General features: G+C 43.3%; 1 protein-coding gene across 2 annotated transcripts in view; it reads left to right on the forward strand.

The window, feature by feature from the left end:
• The window catches only part of ATAD5 (ATPase family AAA domain containing 5), a 259,487-nt gene that overhangs the window by 216,124 nt on the left and 30,841 nt on the right, over positions 1–12,522 (forward strand). For both annotated transcript variants that reach the window (XR_003856559.1, XM_029600713.1), the window contains exons 17-18: positions 4,422–4,515; positions 4,742–4,806. Coding sequence is in view for 1 of the 2 variants with exons in the window: in XM_029600713.1 (XP_029456573.1) it covers positions 4,422–4,515; positions 4,742–4,806 (159 nt within the window). In the remaining variant the exon portion in view is untranslated. The remainder of the gene's footprint in view (positions 1–4,421; positions 4,516–4,741; positions 4,807–12,522) is intronic.

Genomic DNA, 12,522 nt, shown 5'->3' on the forward strand with positions numbered 1-12,522 from the left:
TATGGCATTTTCTTATGTTCTTATGTAATAAAGGCACTTGGGTGGATCAGAGGGGTTCAGCTGGGGAATGTGACAGATGAATTGGAAGGGAGGAGGAGAGATAGCAGATGGGGATGGGAGGAGGGAATGTGGGATGGATTGAGAGGGAGGGAATGGCAAATAATCAGTTGGGAGTTATAAGGACTTGGGAGTGAGAGCTGATCAGCTGAAGGAATGCAAAAAGGACTGAAGCGGTGAGAGGAGCTGGGGGATGTAAGAGGAGATCAGCTATAGGAATAGAGGTTGAGAGAGGGGGTCCCCTGAAAGGGGTGGAAATTGAGAGAAAGGATCGACTGGAGAAGGTGGAGGTAAATAGAGGGAATCAGCCGAAGTGCAGGAGGGTGAGAATAGATTGTTCGTTAGAGGAGATAATAGCCTGCTAATTTGTTTTGGTCGTTATCTGGGATCATGTGAATTTCCAAGTGTTAAAATGGGGTCACATTGGATAAAAGTTTGGGAAGCCCTGGAGTGGTATTTTTTTCAGTCTGCCATGTGGCTTAGGTTATATGGCTGCTCCTGTGGAATATAGGAAGAAGTGTTCTGCATGTGGAGGCCGGGACAAGAGTGTTTTAACATTGGGTCTTTGGCATGTTTGTACCAGCGGAGGAGATGGCCATTCCGAGGACCCTTTCTCCCTGGTGAGAGTAGTAAGTAGCCATTCAAAGGTAAATCAGCTACAGCATCCAATGGAAGCCTTGCTTGGGTCGGGGGAAGTGAACCAGCAAGGACAGGAATGGCAGCCATCTTAGATTCCATTCCCTAAAATGGTGTGGAAAGCAGAAAAGCCTTTTCAGAGCCTTCGGTTCTATCTCCATGCATCTTTGGGATGCACCATGGGAGAAAGCCAGGAATGTGCTCAGGGATAAGGGATTGGTTGGGACAACTTTCTTAAGAGCCTTTTCCACCCAAAGTTTGTAATGCTAATGCACCAAGCTTTTAAAATTAAGCAAGGCTCTGTGCTAGGCATATTCAGTCCAGTGGGGACTTTCTCAGAGATTCTATCTGTTCCTACTTGGGCAAAGTGGGCCAGGTGGGAATTGGCGCCAACTTAGAAGCAGATATGTGGCATTGGAATATGGTTCTCTGAGGAAGTTTATGGTCAGAGAGGAGATGGAAGTGAACCAAACACACTGAAAGGAGAAACCTTTGCTGTGGAGGGAGATGAACCTCGAGTGGTACACTTGTTTGAGAGAAAAGTTGCCAGCAATGATTACTCAGGCTCTGGCAGAGCTGGGCATAATGAAACAACTTCGGTAACTATTCCAATAGGGAGAGGACTCCATTCTAGGAGGTCTAAGAGGCCCAGCTAAGGCTTTTCCTTTCCATAGGATGGTGAAGTTCTTAGCCTCTGTGGAGTGAGAGACTCTGAAGGCAGGGCTAAAAGTGGGCATGACCGTGGCTAAGCTTTATCTTCTTCCTGCGATGGAGAAGGTACAGAGAAGGCCGACCAAAATGATAAAGGGGATGGAACAGCTCCCCTATGGGAAAAGACTAAAGAGGTTAGGACTGTTCAGCTTGGAGAAGAGATGGCTGAGGGGGATATGATAGAGGTGTTTAAAATCATGAGAGGTCTAGAACAAGTAAATGTGAATCGGTTATTTACTCTTTCTGATAATAGAAGGACTAGGGGGCACTCCATGAAGTTAGCATGTGGCACATTTAAAACTAATCAGAGAAAGTTCTTTTTCACTCAACGCACAATTAAACTCTGGAATTTGTTGCCAGGGGATGTGGTTAGTGCAGTTAGTGTTCTGGGTTTAAAAAAGGTTTGGATAAGTTCTTAGAGGAGAAGTCCATTACCTGCTATTAATTAAGTTGACTTCGAAAATAGCCACTGCTATTACTAGCATCAGTAGCATGGGATAAACTTACTTTTTGGGTACTTGCCAGGTTCTTATGGCCTGGATTGGCCACTGTTGGAAACAGGATGCTGAGCTTGATATGGACCCTTGGTCTGACCCAGTATGGCATGTTCTTACACAGGCCCATGTTTCCCTAACATATAGAACTGGCCTCATATGAACCCATTCGCGCCCATGCCAAACAGCTATCACTGGGCACGGGGCAACCACCACGGTGTACCGATTTCTATGCTAGCCAAGTGGGCATCACCAGTTACGCCCTGACGGCGCAGCCTTGGGGTTCCTGGTACATGCTGGCTCAAACTTGTGTGGAACCTTCAGTTGCTGTTGAAAGTAGCCGACCAGACGCAGCCATGAGAGCAGAGGCTGTTCAAGGGGAGCAGGCTCCTATCCCGCAGAAACCCTCGCCTCATCCGAGCTTATGTCCCAGGAAAGGAGGGAAGACGGAAATCAGATAACAGAAACATCCACTACAGATCCCGGAGTCAGTGCAGGTGACGCTGAGAGAGTTAACAAGTGTGAGTTGGCTGGGACATCGGGTGAGGGAAAGTGCGAAAAAAGCAAGAGGTCAGCTAAGAGGAAGAAAAAAATCCAGAGTGAAAAAACAGATCCGACTCCAGTTCTTCCAATTCCTCAGATTCCTCCAATTCGGACTCCTCATCAGAAGATAACCAAGACAAAGCAGAGGCAACAGGGGCAGATGCAGACAGGGGACCCCCAGCATTGACAACTTTGTCACAGCTATGGGAATGCATCCCTAAAGATTTAAGGAAAAAAAATCAAGTAGCGGATATACATAGACATCTTCAGGATCCTAGAAGGACAGCGGAGCGCGAGTGACAAGAAAGGAGACAAAAAAACACAGATTAAGGGTGGCTTGGGTAAATTATTCCTGGGGGAATTCTATGCTACTACAGAGCGCAGAATTCCCCAATTTCCATTTTCTGCACAGAATCTGGAGCCAGGTCCAGGCATGCTGTGAGCGGAGCCCATTCTGCTCACAGTGAAGATGGTGCAGGACCTGGCAGCTGCAAGCGGAGCCCATCCTGCTCATGGCAAAGATGGTGCAGGTCCCAGCAGCCATGACCCTAGTAAGTCTGGTAAGAATACATGTGTAAGAATGCGAGCCTGTGTGTATGGAGTGTATGTGTGAGAGAGAGAACATTTTTGAGGGTGCATGGGTGTGAGTGTCAGAGGGAGCCTATGTGAGGAGATTGTGAAGGAATGTGTATATGTATTAGAGATTAGGAGCTGGTGTATGTGAGGGAGTGGGTGTGCTTGTTTGTGAGTGGGTGTGGGTGTCAGAAAGAGAGCCTGTGTGAAGGAATGTGTGATGGAGTGAGAAAGGAGCCTGTGTGTAATGATGTGTGTGTAAGAGAGGGGAGCCAGTGTGCAGGGGTGTGTGTGAGAGAGAGAGGTAGCCTGTATGAGGGTGTATGTATGAGAGAGAAAGGGAGCCTATGTGAGGCCATGCTTGTGTGAGTGAGAGAGGGAGCCTGTATAAGGGGATGCATGCAAGAGAGAGAAATCCTGTATGTGGGGGGGGGTGCAAGAGAGAGAGAGAGGAAGCCTTTATGAAGGGGGGGTGTATATGTGTGTGAGAGAGAGGGACAGAGGGAAGCCTGTATGAGAGGCAGTACTGAGAGAGTAGTCAAACTCTGGGAGTAGAGAGAGAGTGGAAGGGGATGAGCCCAGAGAGAGAGGGGAGAGATAGTGGAGGAGTTGGGGCCTGAGAGGGCAAAGTGAAAGGAGACTGGCAAGGGGAGTAGGGAGAGGGTGGAAGGGACAGTCTTTCAATGAACTTCTAAGGAAATTCTGCTCAAAGTATTTAAAACGCTGCATCTTTAAGTAATAAATTTCTCTTCTGTATTACATTTTAAATTAATTAAAGACTGTCATGTATATTGCTATTTTGACCAATATAAAGTATGCAGAATTTTAAATTTTTGTGCGTATTATTGTAAAATGTTTTGCGCAGAATTCCCCTAGGAGTAGTAAATTCCATGCATCTGGATTGGTCTGGTGGAACAATAAGGAGGGAAAAATTGAATTTCTTAACTGCCAATTTTCTTTCCTTGAGGCCTATCAGAATTCTACCTGATTGGCCCTGAACATAGGAAGGGCGGGTTAAAAAAATAATCTGCTCTCCCATGTGTATATACTATTCAGTTTCACATCTATTGGGTATTTGGTTTCAGACCCTCTCTATTAAGGGGGTCAGCTATATTGGATCATCCTGCTCTTACGAGGTTAGTTGATGGTTTAGCTTTGACAGAGCAATACTGAAATGCTGCAGCTGGCACAGTTTCTTAAGTAGGCTGTTTAGAGCAAAGCTTTAATTCTGGCTCCATCTGCTGGTAGGGGAGAAAAGCCCTTGTGATTGGACTGGTCTGGTAGGATTCAAGGAAAGAAACCCATTTTTTCCTTGGTCTAACCCAGAAAATTTCTGGATTGCTTCCACAGCTCAGAAAATATTTATTGTTCACTAAAAATATTATTTCTTTCCTTTATTTGCTATAGGTTGATGTAATATTTGATGATGATTCAGGGTTTTTAAATGCAATCAAGACTTTCATGACAACTACAAAGAGGCCTGTCATTCTTACTACAAGTGGTGAGTAACAGTACTATACAAGAATATAATAGAAACATGATGAAAGAAAAAGACGATATCCATCTATGATCCATCTGTCCAATTAATGTAGCATTATCATTCCCATCACTTCCTTAGAAATCCCCTGTATTTATCCTATGCTTTCTTTAATTCAGATGCGGAGATTTTAGAAAATGCCTTTGAGAGTCTAATTTAAGCAGCTTTTCTTTGATTCTGTTTTGTTTAGATCCCACATTTAGTTTAATGTTCGATGGCTGCTTTGAAGAAATTAACTTCAAAACACCTTCACTGGTATGTAATTGTTTTTCAAATGTCTACTTATGCTTCCTGATTGGTTACTACATCATACAATCATTCTTCAGTCACTTAAAAAGCTTACATTTTGCACAACAGGAAGAATGTGAGAAAAATAATGTATTTAGAAATAATTACAAGGAAATGAATTAAGGTTCAACTATGATAAGGAATCTCCACATCACCCTGGTATCTCATTCAGATGTTATTTCCCTGTATATCCCTTTCTCATAGTTATCAGTCTACAAATACTATTACTTACAGATCTTTGGGAAATTAATATAAAATGTTTTCCATATAACACTATAATACTGTGCCAGCATTGCTAAAAGTGATTTTAGAATTAACACAACTCATTAAATTGTTTTACTTGGGAGTCACGTGATGTGGTGAACTCTGCTAGACGTGCACTGACCAAGCTCCAGCCGTCTCATCTTTTTGCAGTGTGTGGGCGAGTGTAATTTAGTTTTTTTTCGATCGCTTTTATCGGCATACACCGCCCATCCTACCAGTAACTCACTTTTATAGTGCTCATCAGCTCAATGGCGACCAAAATAGAAAGAAAAGAGAAGGAGAAAGCTAAACAACCTGATACCAAGATTGTGCCGATCTCTCCCGAAGTGCCTGATAACCCGACGGAGGAATCGCTAGAGGAAAGAATATCTCAAGCAGTAGTGTTGGCTCTTGACGCGCGACTACACCAGATTGCAGAACAGATTGCAGAAGTGCGCTCCTCTTTGGTGGAAATCGAGTGGAAAGAGTGGAAGGACGTACTACCCTTCTAGAAGACGATGTCGGGGCACTGGAACATAAGATCCAAGCTTTGGAGCAAATTAGCAAACAACAAGGCGAAAAGTTGGACGAGCTAGAAAACAGGGCACGGCGCAACAATCTTCGTTTTGTTGGCTTTCCAGAATCTATTGCAGACGCCGACATCATGAGTACCCTCGAAACCTGGCTAACGGCTCTCATCCCAACGCTACATAATACACCCGGTGGGCTGATGGAACGTGCACACCGGCTGGGCCCGAAAATTGCGGAAGGAACATCGACCAGACCAAGAGTGATTATAGCCCGGTTTTTGAATTATGTTAACAAAATGATCATTTTGCAGCATTTTCGAAAGGACAGAGCGTTAAAGTACGGGAACCAGAAAATATTAATTTTTCAAGACTTTTCTGGGCATGTGTCAGGGTTGAGGAAGGCCTATACTCCTCTATGCTCAGAGCTGGTAAAAAAAAGAAGGTACGATTCACGCTGCTGTACCCAGCGAAACTGAGAATATGGCATGAAGGGACACAGCAAATTTTTGAAGACACCGCGGCAGCTCAAGAGTTTATCAACAAGATTCCACAACCTTCAATGTCTACACAGGAATAAGACTCTGGTGAGCTGAGCAGTGGTTTTCTTTTGGTACCTTAGGGCGTTAGTTTTGAAGCTGGATAGAGACAAATGAAATCTGACACAATAGACCTCTTTTGCAGATGGGCGTGCAACAGCTGATGGAGATTCGCAGCAGAGTCTCCCGGCCGGATTGAGACTCGCCCTTCACGTGGAAATGCTTTGGGAAGTGAATAGCATGTTTCAGGTGTAAATCTGCTCTGTTTGAGTGCATATTTTGCTCTTCTATTGCTCGCTTTCTAGTGGCTCCGTTGACACTATTCTGCCCGCAAAATTGTGTATTTTGTAAGCCATCTATATATATGACTGTTTTTCATGATGAGACGGCTGTACACGTCAATTGCGATGACTCCCAGTCCCGAAATAGGGATGATGATATGCTTGAGGGGGGTATTCATGGTTGTTGCTACTGGATTGGGGGATGGGAGGGGGGTGGGGGAGGTAACAAGGGGGTGGATTGGGGAGTGTATTGCTGTTTGGACTTTCATACAGATTTTTCTTTTACCTTCATTTCGGTTGGCAATTTCCTGAGGGAGAGACGAACAAGTTTTTGTTTTCAGACTATGGGTTCCTATCGGGCTTCCCCTGGGAGGGCAAACTGGGAGAGTACTAAGTGTCCTTTTTCTAACACCATAGACTTATGGCGGGGAAGGTAGTTACCTGGAATGTGGTGGGCCTAGGCACGCCTATCAAGCGGGAGAAAGTTTTATCTCATCTAACTAGGTTAAATGCTAAACTCATATTTCTCCAAGAGACGCACTTATCACAAAAAGAAGCCAGTAAACTTGTGAAAAAGGGGTTCAGTCAAGTGTTTTCAACTGCAGGCTCCTCAAAAAGCCATGGAGTGGCGATTTTACGCCACAAGACCTTTGAATTTAAATTGCAGAAACAACTTACAGACCCAAGAGGCTGATACGTAATAGCGATAGGGAACCTCATGGGGTTGGAGGTGGTTCTCGCATCTGTATACGCCCCCAACCAATATGACCACCTTTTCTTTGTGGATCTAGTATCTCAGCTTTCAGTATATGCAGATCGTCCTATTGTCCTGGGGGGAGACCTCAACTGTATCGTGGACCCCGCAATAGATAGGCAACCAGGGAAGCACAGTCACCCTATGGGTGAAAACAAGGGACCCCCATTCCTATGCGCACAGCTGAAGATGCTAGCGAGTCTTAAATCCGGGAGATCATGACTATACCCATTTGGCCAGGGCGCATACGAATTGGTCGAGAATTGACTATCTGTTGATATCTGAATCCATACTGTCAAAATTCTCTAATGCCATGATTGCTGATCTCGTAATCTCCGATCATTGTCCGTGACTGCCCAGTTAGAAATTCTACCGCCTGCTAGGGGCAACCAATGGAGATTACCTGGTTTTCTTTTTTCTGATCAGTGCTTCTCAAAGTTTTTGTGGGCAGAATATGCAACTGACCATGACCAACACACTCATCAACCAATATTATTTTGGGAAACCGCTAAGGCAGTAATGAGGGGCCATATAATCAGCTATGTGAGTCACCTAAAGAAGCAACAAAATGCTGACATTCTTCGCTTAACCAAGGTGCTCAACCGATTGAAGAAAAAGCTTACGGGGAATGCGACGGATCCTACATTAGAGGAATATAAAGCAACACAATTGGCTTTAAACAATATCCTACATAACAGGGCTAATTCCTCATTGAAGCAGTACAAGTTTCGGTTGTTTCACCATGCTAATAAAGCTGGGAAAATGTTGGCAAATCTCCTCAAAAGTCAGGAACTTAGTAAGTTTATCTCCGCGATTAAAAATGCTCAGGGGAAAATACAAACTGACTCCTTAGATATTGCTAATATTTTTTCCCAATACTATAAACAACTTTACTCCTCTGAGAAACCAATCCTTGAACGCATAACCCAGTTCTTGGACCAGATTCCATGCCCCGTAGTCTCTGAAAATCAACTTGTCCATCTGAACAGTGATATTACCGTGGCAGAAGTAACAGAAGCGATTCAATCTTTGCCACCTCATAAAGCCCCAGGGCCAGATGGCTTTGATTCTATATTTTACAAGTCATTGGTTTCTGAAATTACGGAAACCTTATCCAAGGTTTTTGTAGCCATGAAGGATAAGGGATCAATGCCAGAAACGATGAGGTCCGCTAATATAGTTGTCCTCCCAAAACCTGGGAGGGACCCACTCCTCACAGGTTCTTATAGACCTATATCACTTCTAAATTTAGATATAAAAATCTATGCCAAAATTCTTGCCAACCGACTAAAAAATGTTATGCCCCATATCATTGCTAAGGACCAAGTAAGTTTCGTTAAGGGACGGCAGGCTACTGTTAATATTCACAGAGTGCTCTGCGCCCTCGAGCATTGCGTTTCCCAAAACTTACTGGAACCTTTATTGGTTGCGTGTGATGCGGAAGAAGCATTCGACAGGGTAGAATGGAGCTTTCTGAAACAGACACTTTGGAAATTTGGTATTAGGGGGGCATTTTTCACGTATGTTACACTCTTGTACACTAATCCCACAGCCAGAATTAGGGTGAATGGCTCCCTGTCAGATCCCTTTCCGCTGTGTAGGGGGACAAGGCGGGGTGCCCCCTATCCCCGCTTTTGTTCATTTTATCGGTTGAGCCCTTGGCTATAACATTTAGATCTAATCCTGACATTGAGGTATACGGGTGGGGAAGCATATTCATAAAACCCTGCTTTTTGCAGATGACTTACTGTTACTATTAACTGAGGCTCAAAAATCACTTCCAGTAGCCTTACAGCTCTTTACTGAATATCAGGTAGTTTCAGGCTTTAAGTTAAATCTAGATAAAACCGAAGCCCTTGATATAAGGGGGACCTTGGAACCTTTGTGGCCAGAGCTTCCGGTAAAATGGGCTGGGGATAAAATTAAGTACCTAGGAATACAAATTCACAGGAGTACTCAGGAGTGGTACAGAGTCAATATACCACCTTTATTAGATAAGATCAGAGGAAAATTGGAAGCCTGGTTACACTTTCCCTTAACATTACATGGCCGGATAGCTGTCATAAAGATGATCATTGCTCCTAAGATACTTTATTTGCTACTTATGATGCCTATCTATCTGGCTGTACAAGATTTAAAACGCCTCCAGCGAGATATCTCACAGTTTTTATGGCAGGGTAAGAAAGCTCGCCTGGCTTATAAGACTTTGACAGCTCCAAAAGAAAAGGGAGGGCTAAACTTACCAGATTTCAAAATGTATGCGTGGGCTGCGCATTTAAGATTTCTTGGGGATTGGTTACAGGGCACCTCAGAGTTTACTGACTATTCCCTGGTGGTAGATATCTGCCATCCCCTGGACCCAAAGTTGATTTTACACTTAACGAAAAGAGAGCTCTCTCAAATGAGCATTACGGCCCAATTGGCTTTTATTGTGCGGCGGGCTTGGATGGAATTGCGGAATGTTTTAAAATTGCCAACACAGTTCTCTTCTAAATACCCGCTAAAAAATAATCCACTGACTCCTCCATTTGAGTCACTGTTTACCGGGGGTAATCAAGGCCTAGCGGAAAACGAGTTGGGCAGTTTCTTGGATCCCAAGTCGGGGGGTCTTAAAACATTCCAGGAACTACAAACGCAAATGGGTCTCACCAGCTCCCATTTTCTAGGCTATGCGCAATTGCGTGCTTTTGTTCATAAAATTCTGTGCAATACTCAAGGGCCACTGGACAGTCCTCCATATTTATTCCTTCTCAAATTATATAAAGGGAAGCAAGGTTCGTTATCTGTATTATATAAATTCTGCCAAAATGTAACCACATATTCAGTATTTGATCAGTTACTGAAAAAATGGCGGGATGATATCTCAGAGGAATTGGATGCAACCATGCTTAAAGAAGGTTATTTATCCATTTTTTAAAATCACAAACAACGTATCCCTGAGGGAAATGCAGGGGAGAATATTTCACAGGGCGATATATACTCCACAGGCTGCCTTCCATATGGGTATTTCTAGCTCTGAACTATGCTTAAAGTGTTCTCAAAGTCCTGCTACGTTTATACATGCACTATGGGACTGCCCTCTCGTTCAGGCTTTCTGGGAGCAAGTGCGAGTGTTGGTGTCCGATATGGTTTCCACAGAAATTCAGTGGTCCCAAGCCTTTTGTTTAATGAATATCGATACTGGAGATTCCTCGTTGAATCACGATATTATCTTTTTTTCTAAAGTGTGCTTGATTGCAAAAAAATGCATCCTCTTGAAATGGGTGGACAGTGCCCCTCCAGATGGTTTCTTATGGGCCACACAACTGTCTAACTTATTTCAGATGGAATATGGTTCCTTATACAACACTTTTTCTTATAAGAAAAAGGGTTTCTTTCGGGATATTTGGATGGCTTTCTATATGACCCTTACAGCTATAAAACAGCTGTTCCCGCTAGAAGAGACGAACTCCCACAATGCTGGTTATACCAGTACACTATGAAAACTTTGAAGGTACTCACATTTAATGTAGTTTTTCATCAACTGAAATAACGGCTCTCATACCATGGTTTGTTTATATCTCTTTATTGTTTCCATTTACACGTTTTGGACCCCCAATCGGCAATACAGGGAAGGGGAGGGGTGGGTAATTCGGGGAGGAAATATATATAAAAATGTTAACATATTCACATACCAAAGTTGTTTACTTTTTCTTTTTTGACTTTGTACCTTATTCTTTGAGGTATAGTGTTTGCTTTTGTTGTAACAGCTGAACGAAGTTAACCAATAAAATACTTTGGAAAAAAAAATTGTTTTACTTGTCATTTTTAATTTACATTTAGTTTTATAATTAATAAACCTTAACATATAACACCATGGCAAAGCCAAGGAGTTTCTGGAACAGGAGATGTTTATTGGTGAATTGAGCTCAAGTCAGTATCACATGTATAATGTAAAAAGTTAAACATGGTTTTAAAACATTTGTCCAGAATTTAATTCAGTTAGTCCCCAGAGTTGCTGAAAATAATCTAAGAACATAAATTCTCCCAGGACAAGCAGGATGGTAGTCCTCACATATGGGTGACATCATCGGATGGAGCCCTATCACCGAACAGTTTTGTCAAAGTTTCTAGAACTTTTCCGCGCAGCAGTTGCCTCGCAGTTCTTAGGAGCTCTGTGAGAATGTCTCATAATTTTTTCCTCACGGAACGTTTCTTCTCAGAATTTAAAATATTTTCCCGGTCCCGGGGTCCCCCATTGACCACATTCTTTGCGGTCGGTTCCCGGCGGTGCTTCTATCAGTGCCAGACGACCACCGACTGCGTGCCGCCCCTTTTTTCAAAATGTCCACCAGTTTTCGGAATTGCCCTGAGTTTCCAAGGACTATGTCCATTATGGACCCTCATGATGTCTGTGTCTTATGCTTGGGGCCTTCCCACGACGTCCAGCAGTGCACTAGTTGTGCCCAAATGACCCCTAAAGGCTGCTGCGCCTGCCTAGAGAAGATGGAGCACCTTTTCACCTCTAAGCGCTCGTCTCCATCGACTCCGGCCAAGAGCGCAACAAGTCGGAAGCCTTCTTAGTCATCGACTCCATTGCCAGCAACATCGAGACGTCTGTCATCGTCCGTCACTGGCGTCATCCCACTTGAAGGCCTCGACGTCATCGTCCTCTGCGCCGGAGAAAGCCGGGGCCAATTTCCCTAGGATTATGGGTGAAATACCTATTGTAACTTCTAAAAGATACCTGCAAGAGGCTTTGAAGATCCCGGTGGAACAAAAAGATCAGTTTTTTGATTCAAAGGACTGGAAATACTCCTTTAACTGAAGGGAACAGGCCTGATTTCCTAAATCTCACCCAATACGGTATTATTTGTATCTTTATATTCGGAACGTGACTTTAGTCTTATAATGAAAGCTTATTTCAAGAATATGAAAGTGCTTTACCAGGATCAAATGGTCCGAATATATCCTGATTTATCTAGACTGACACAACTTCGTCAAAGTTTTCCTATCTATGAGATCTGAGGCACAAGCTTTGGGTGCAAATTTTCAGCTTCGCTACCCATGCAGATGTGTGATAAAAAAATTTCCAATAACACCTTTATTTTTTTCAACCCTGATCATTTGAAGTAGTTCCTTGTTAGTAGAAGACAACCCTCCATTAATGAATAAGATCAATAGTAAATTGATGTGCAGTGAATCACCTATTGTTTATCCTAGTTGATTAAATGTATTTTCTTCTCAATTAATAGTAAATATGCCCCCCCTCCCTCATTGTTTCAGCTGTAGATTTCTTGAGCTAATATTTGAGCCAGGGTCATGTATTGAATGTACTCTGGAACATATGATTTTTCTAA

The sequence above is a fragment of the Rhinatrema bivittatum genome, chromosome 4 (genome assembly GCF_901001135.1).
Source record: "Rhinatrema bivittatum chromosome 4, aRhiBiv1.1, whole genome shotgun sequence".
Lineage (NCBI taxonomy): Eukaryota > Metazoa > Chordata > Amphibia > Gymnophiona > Rhinatrematidae > Rhinatrema > Rhinatrema bivittatum.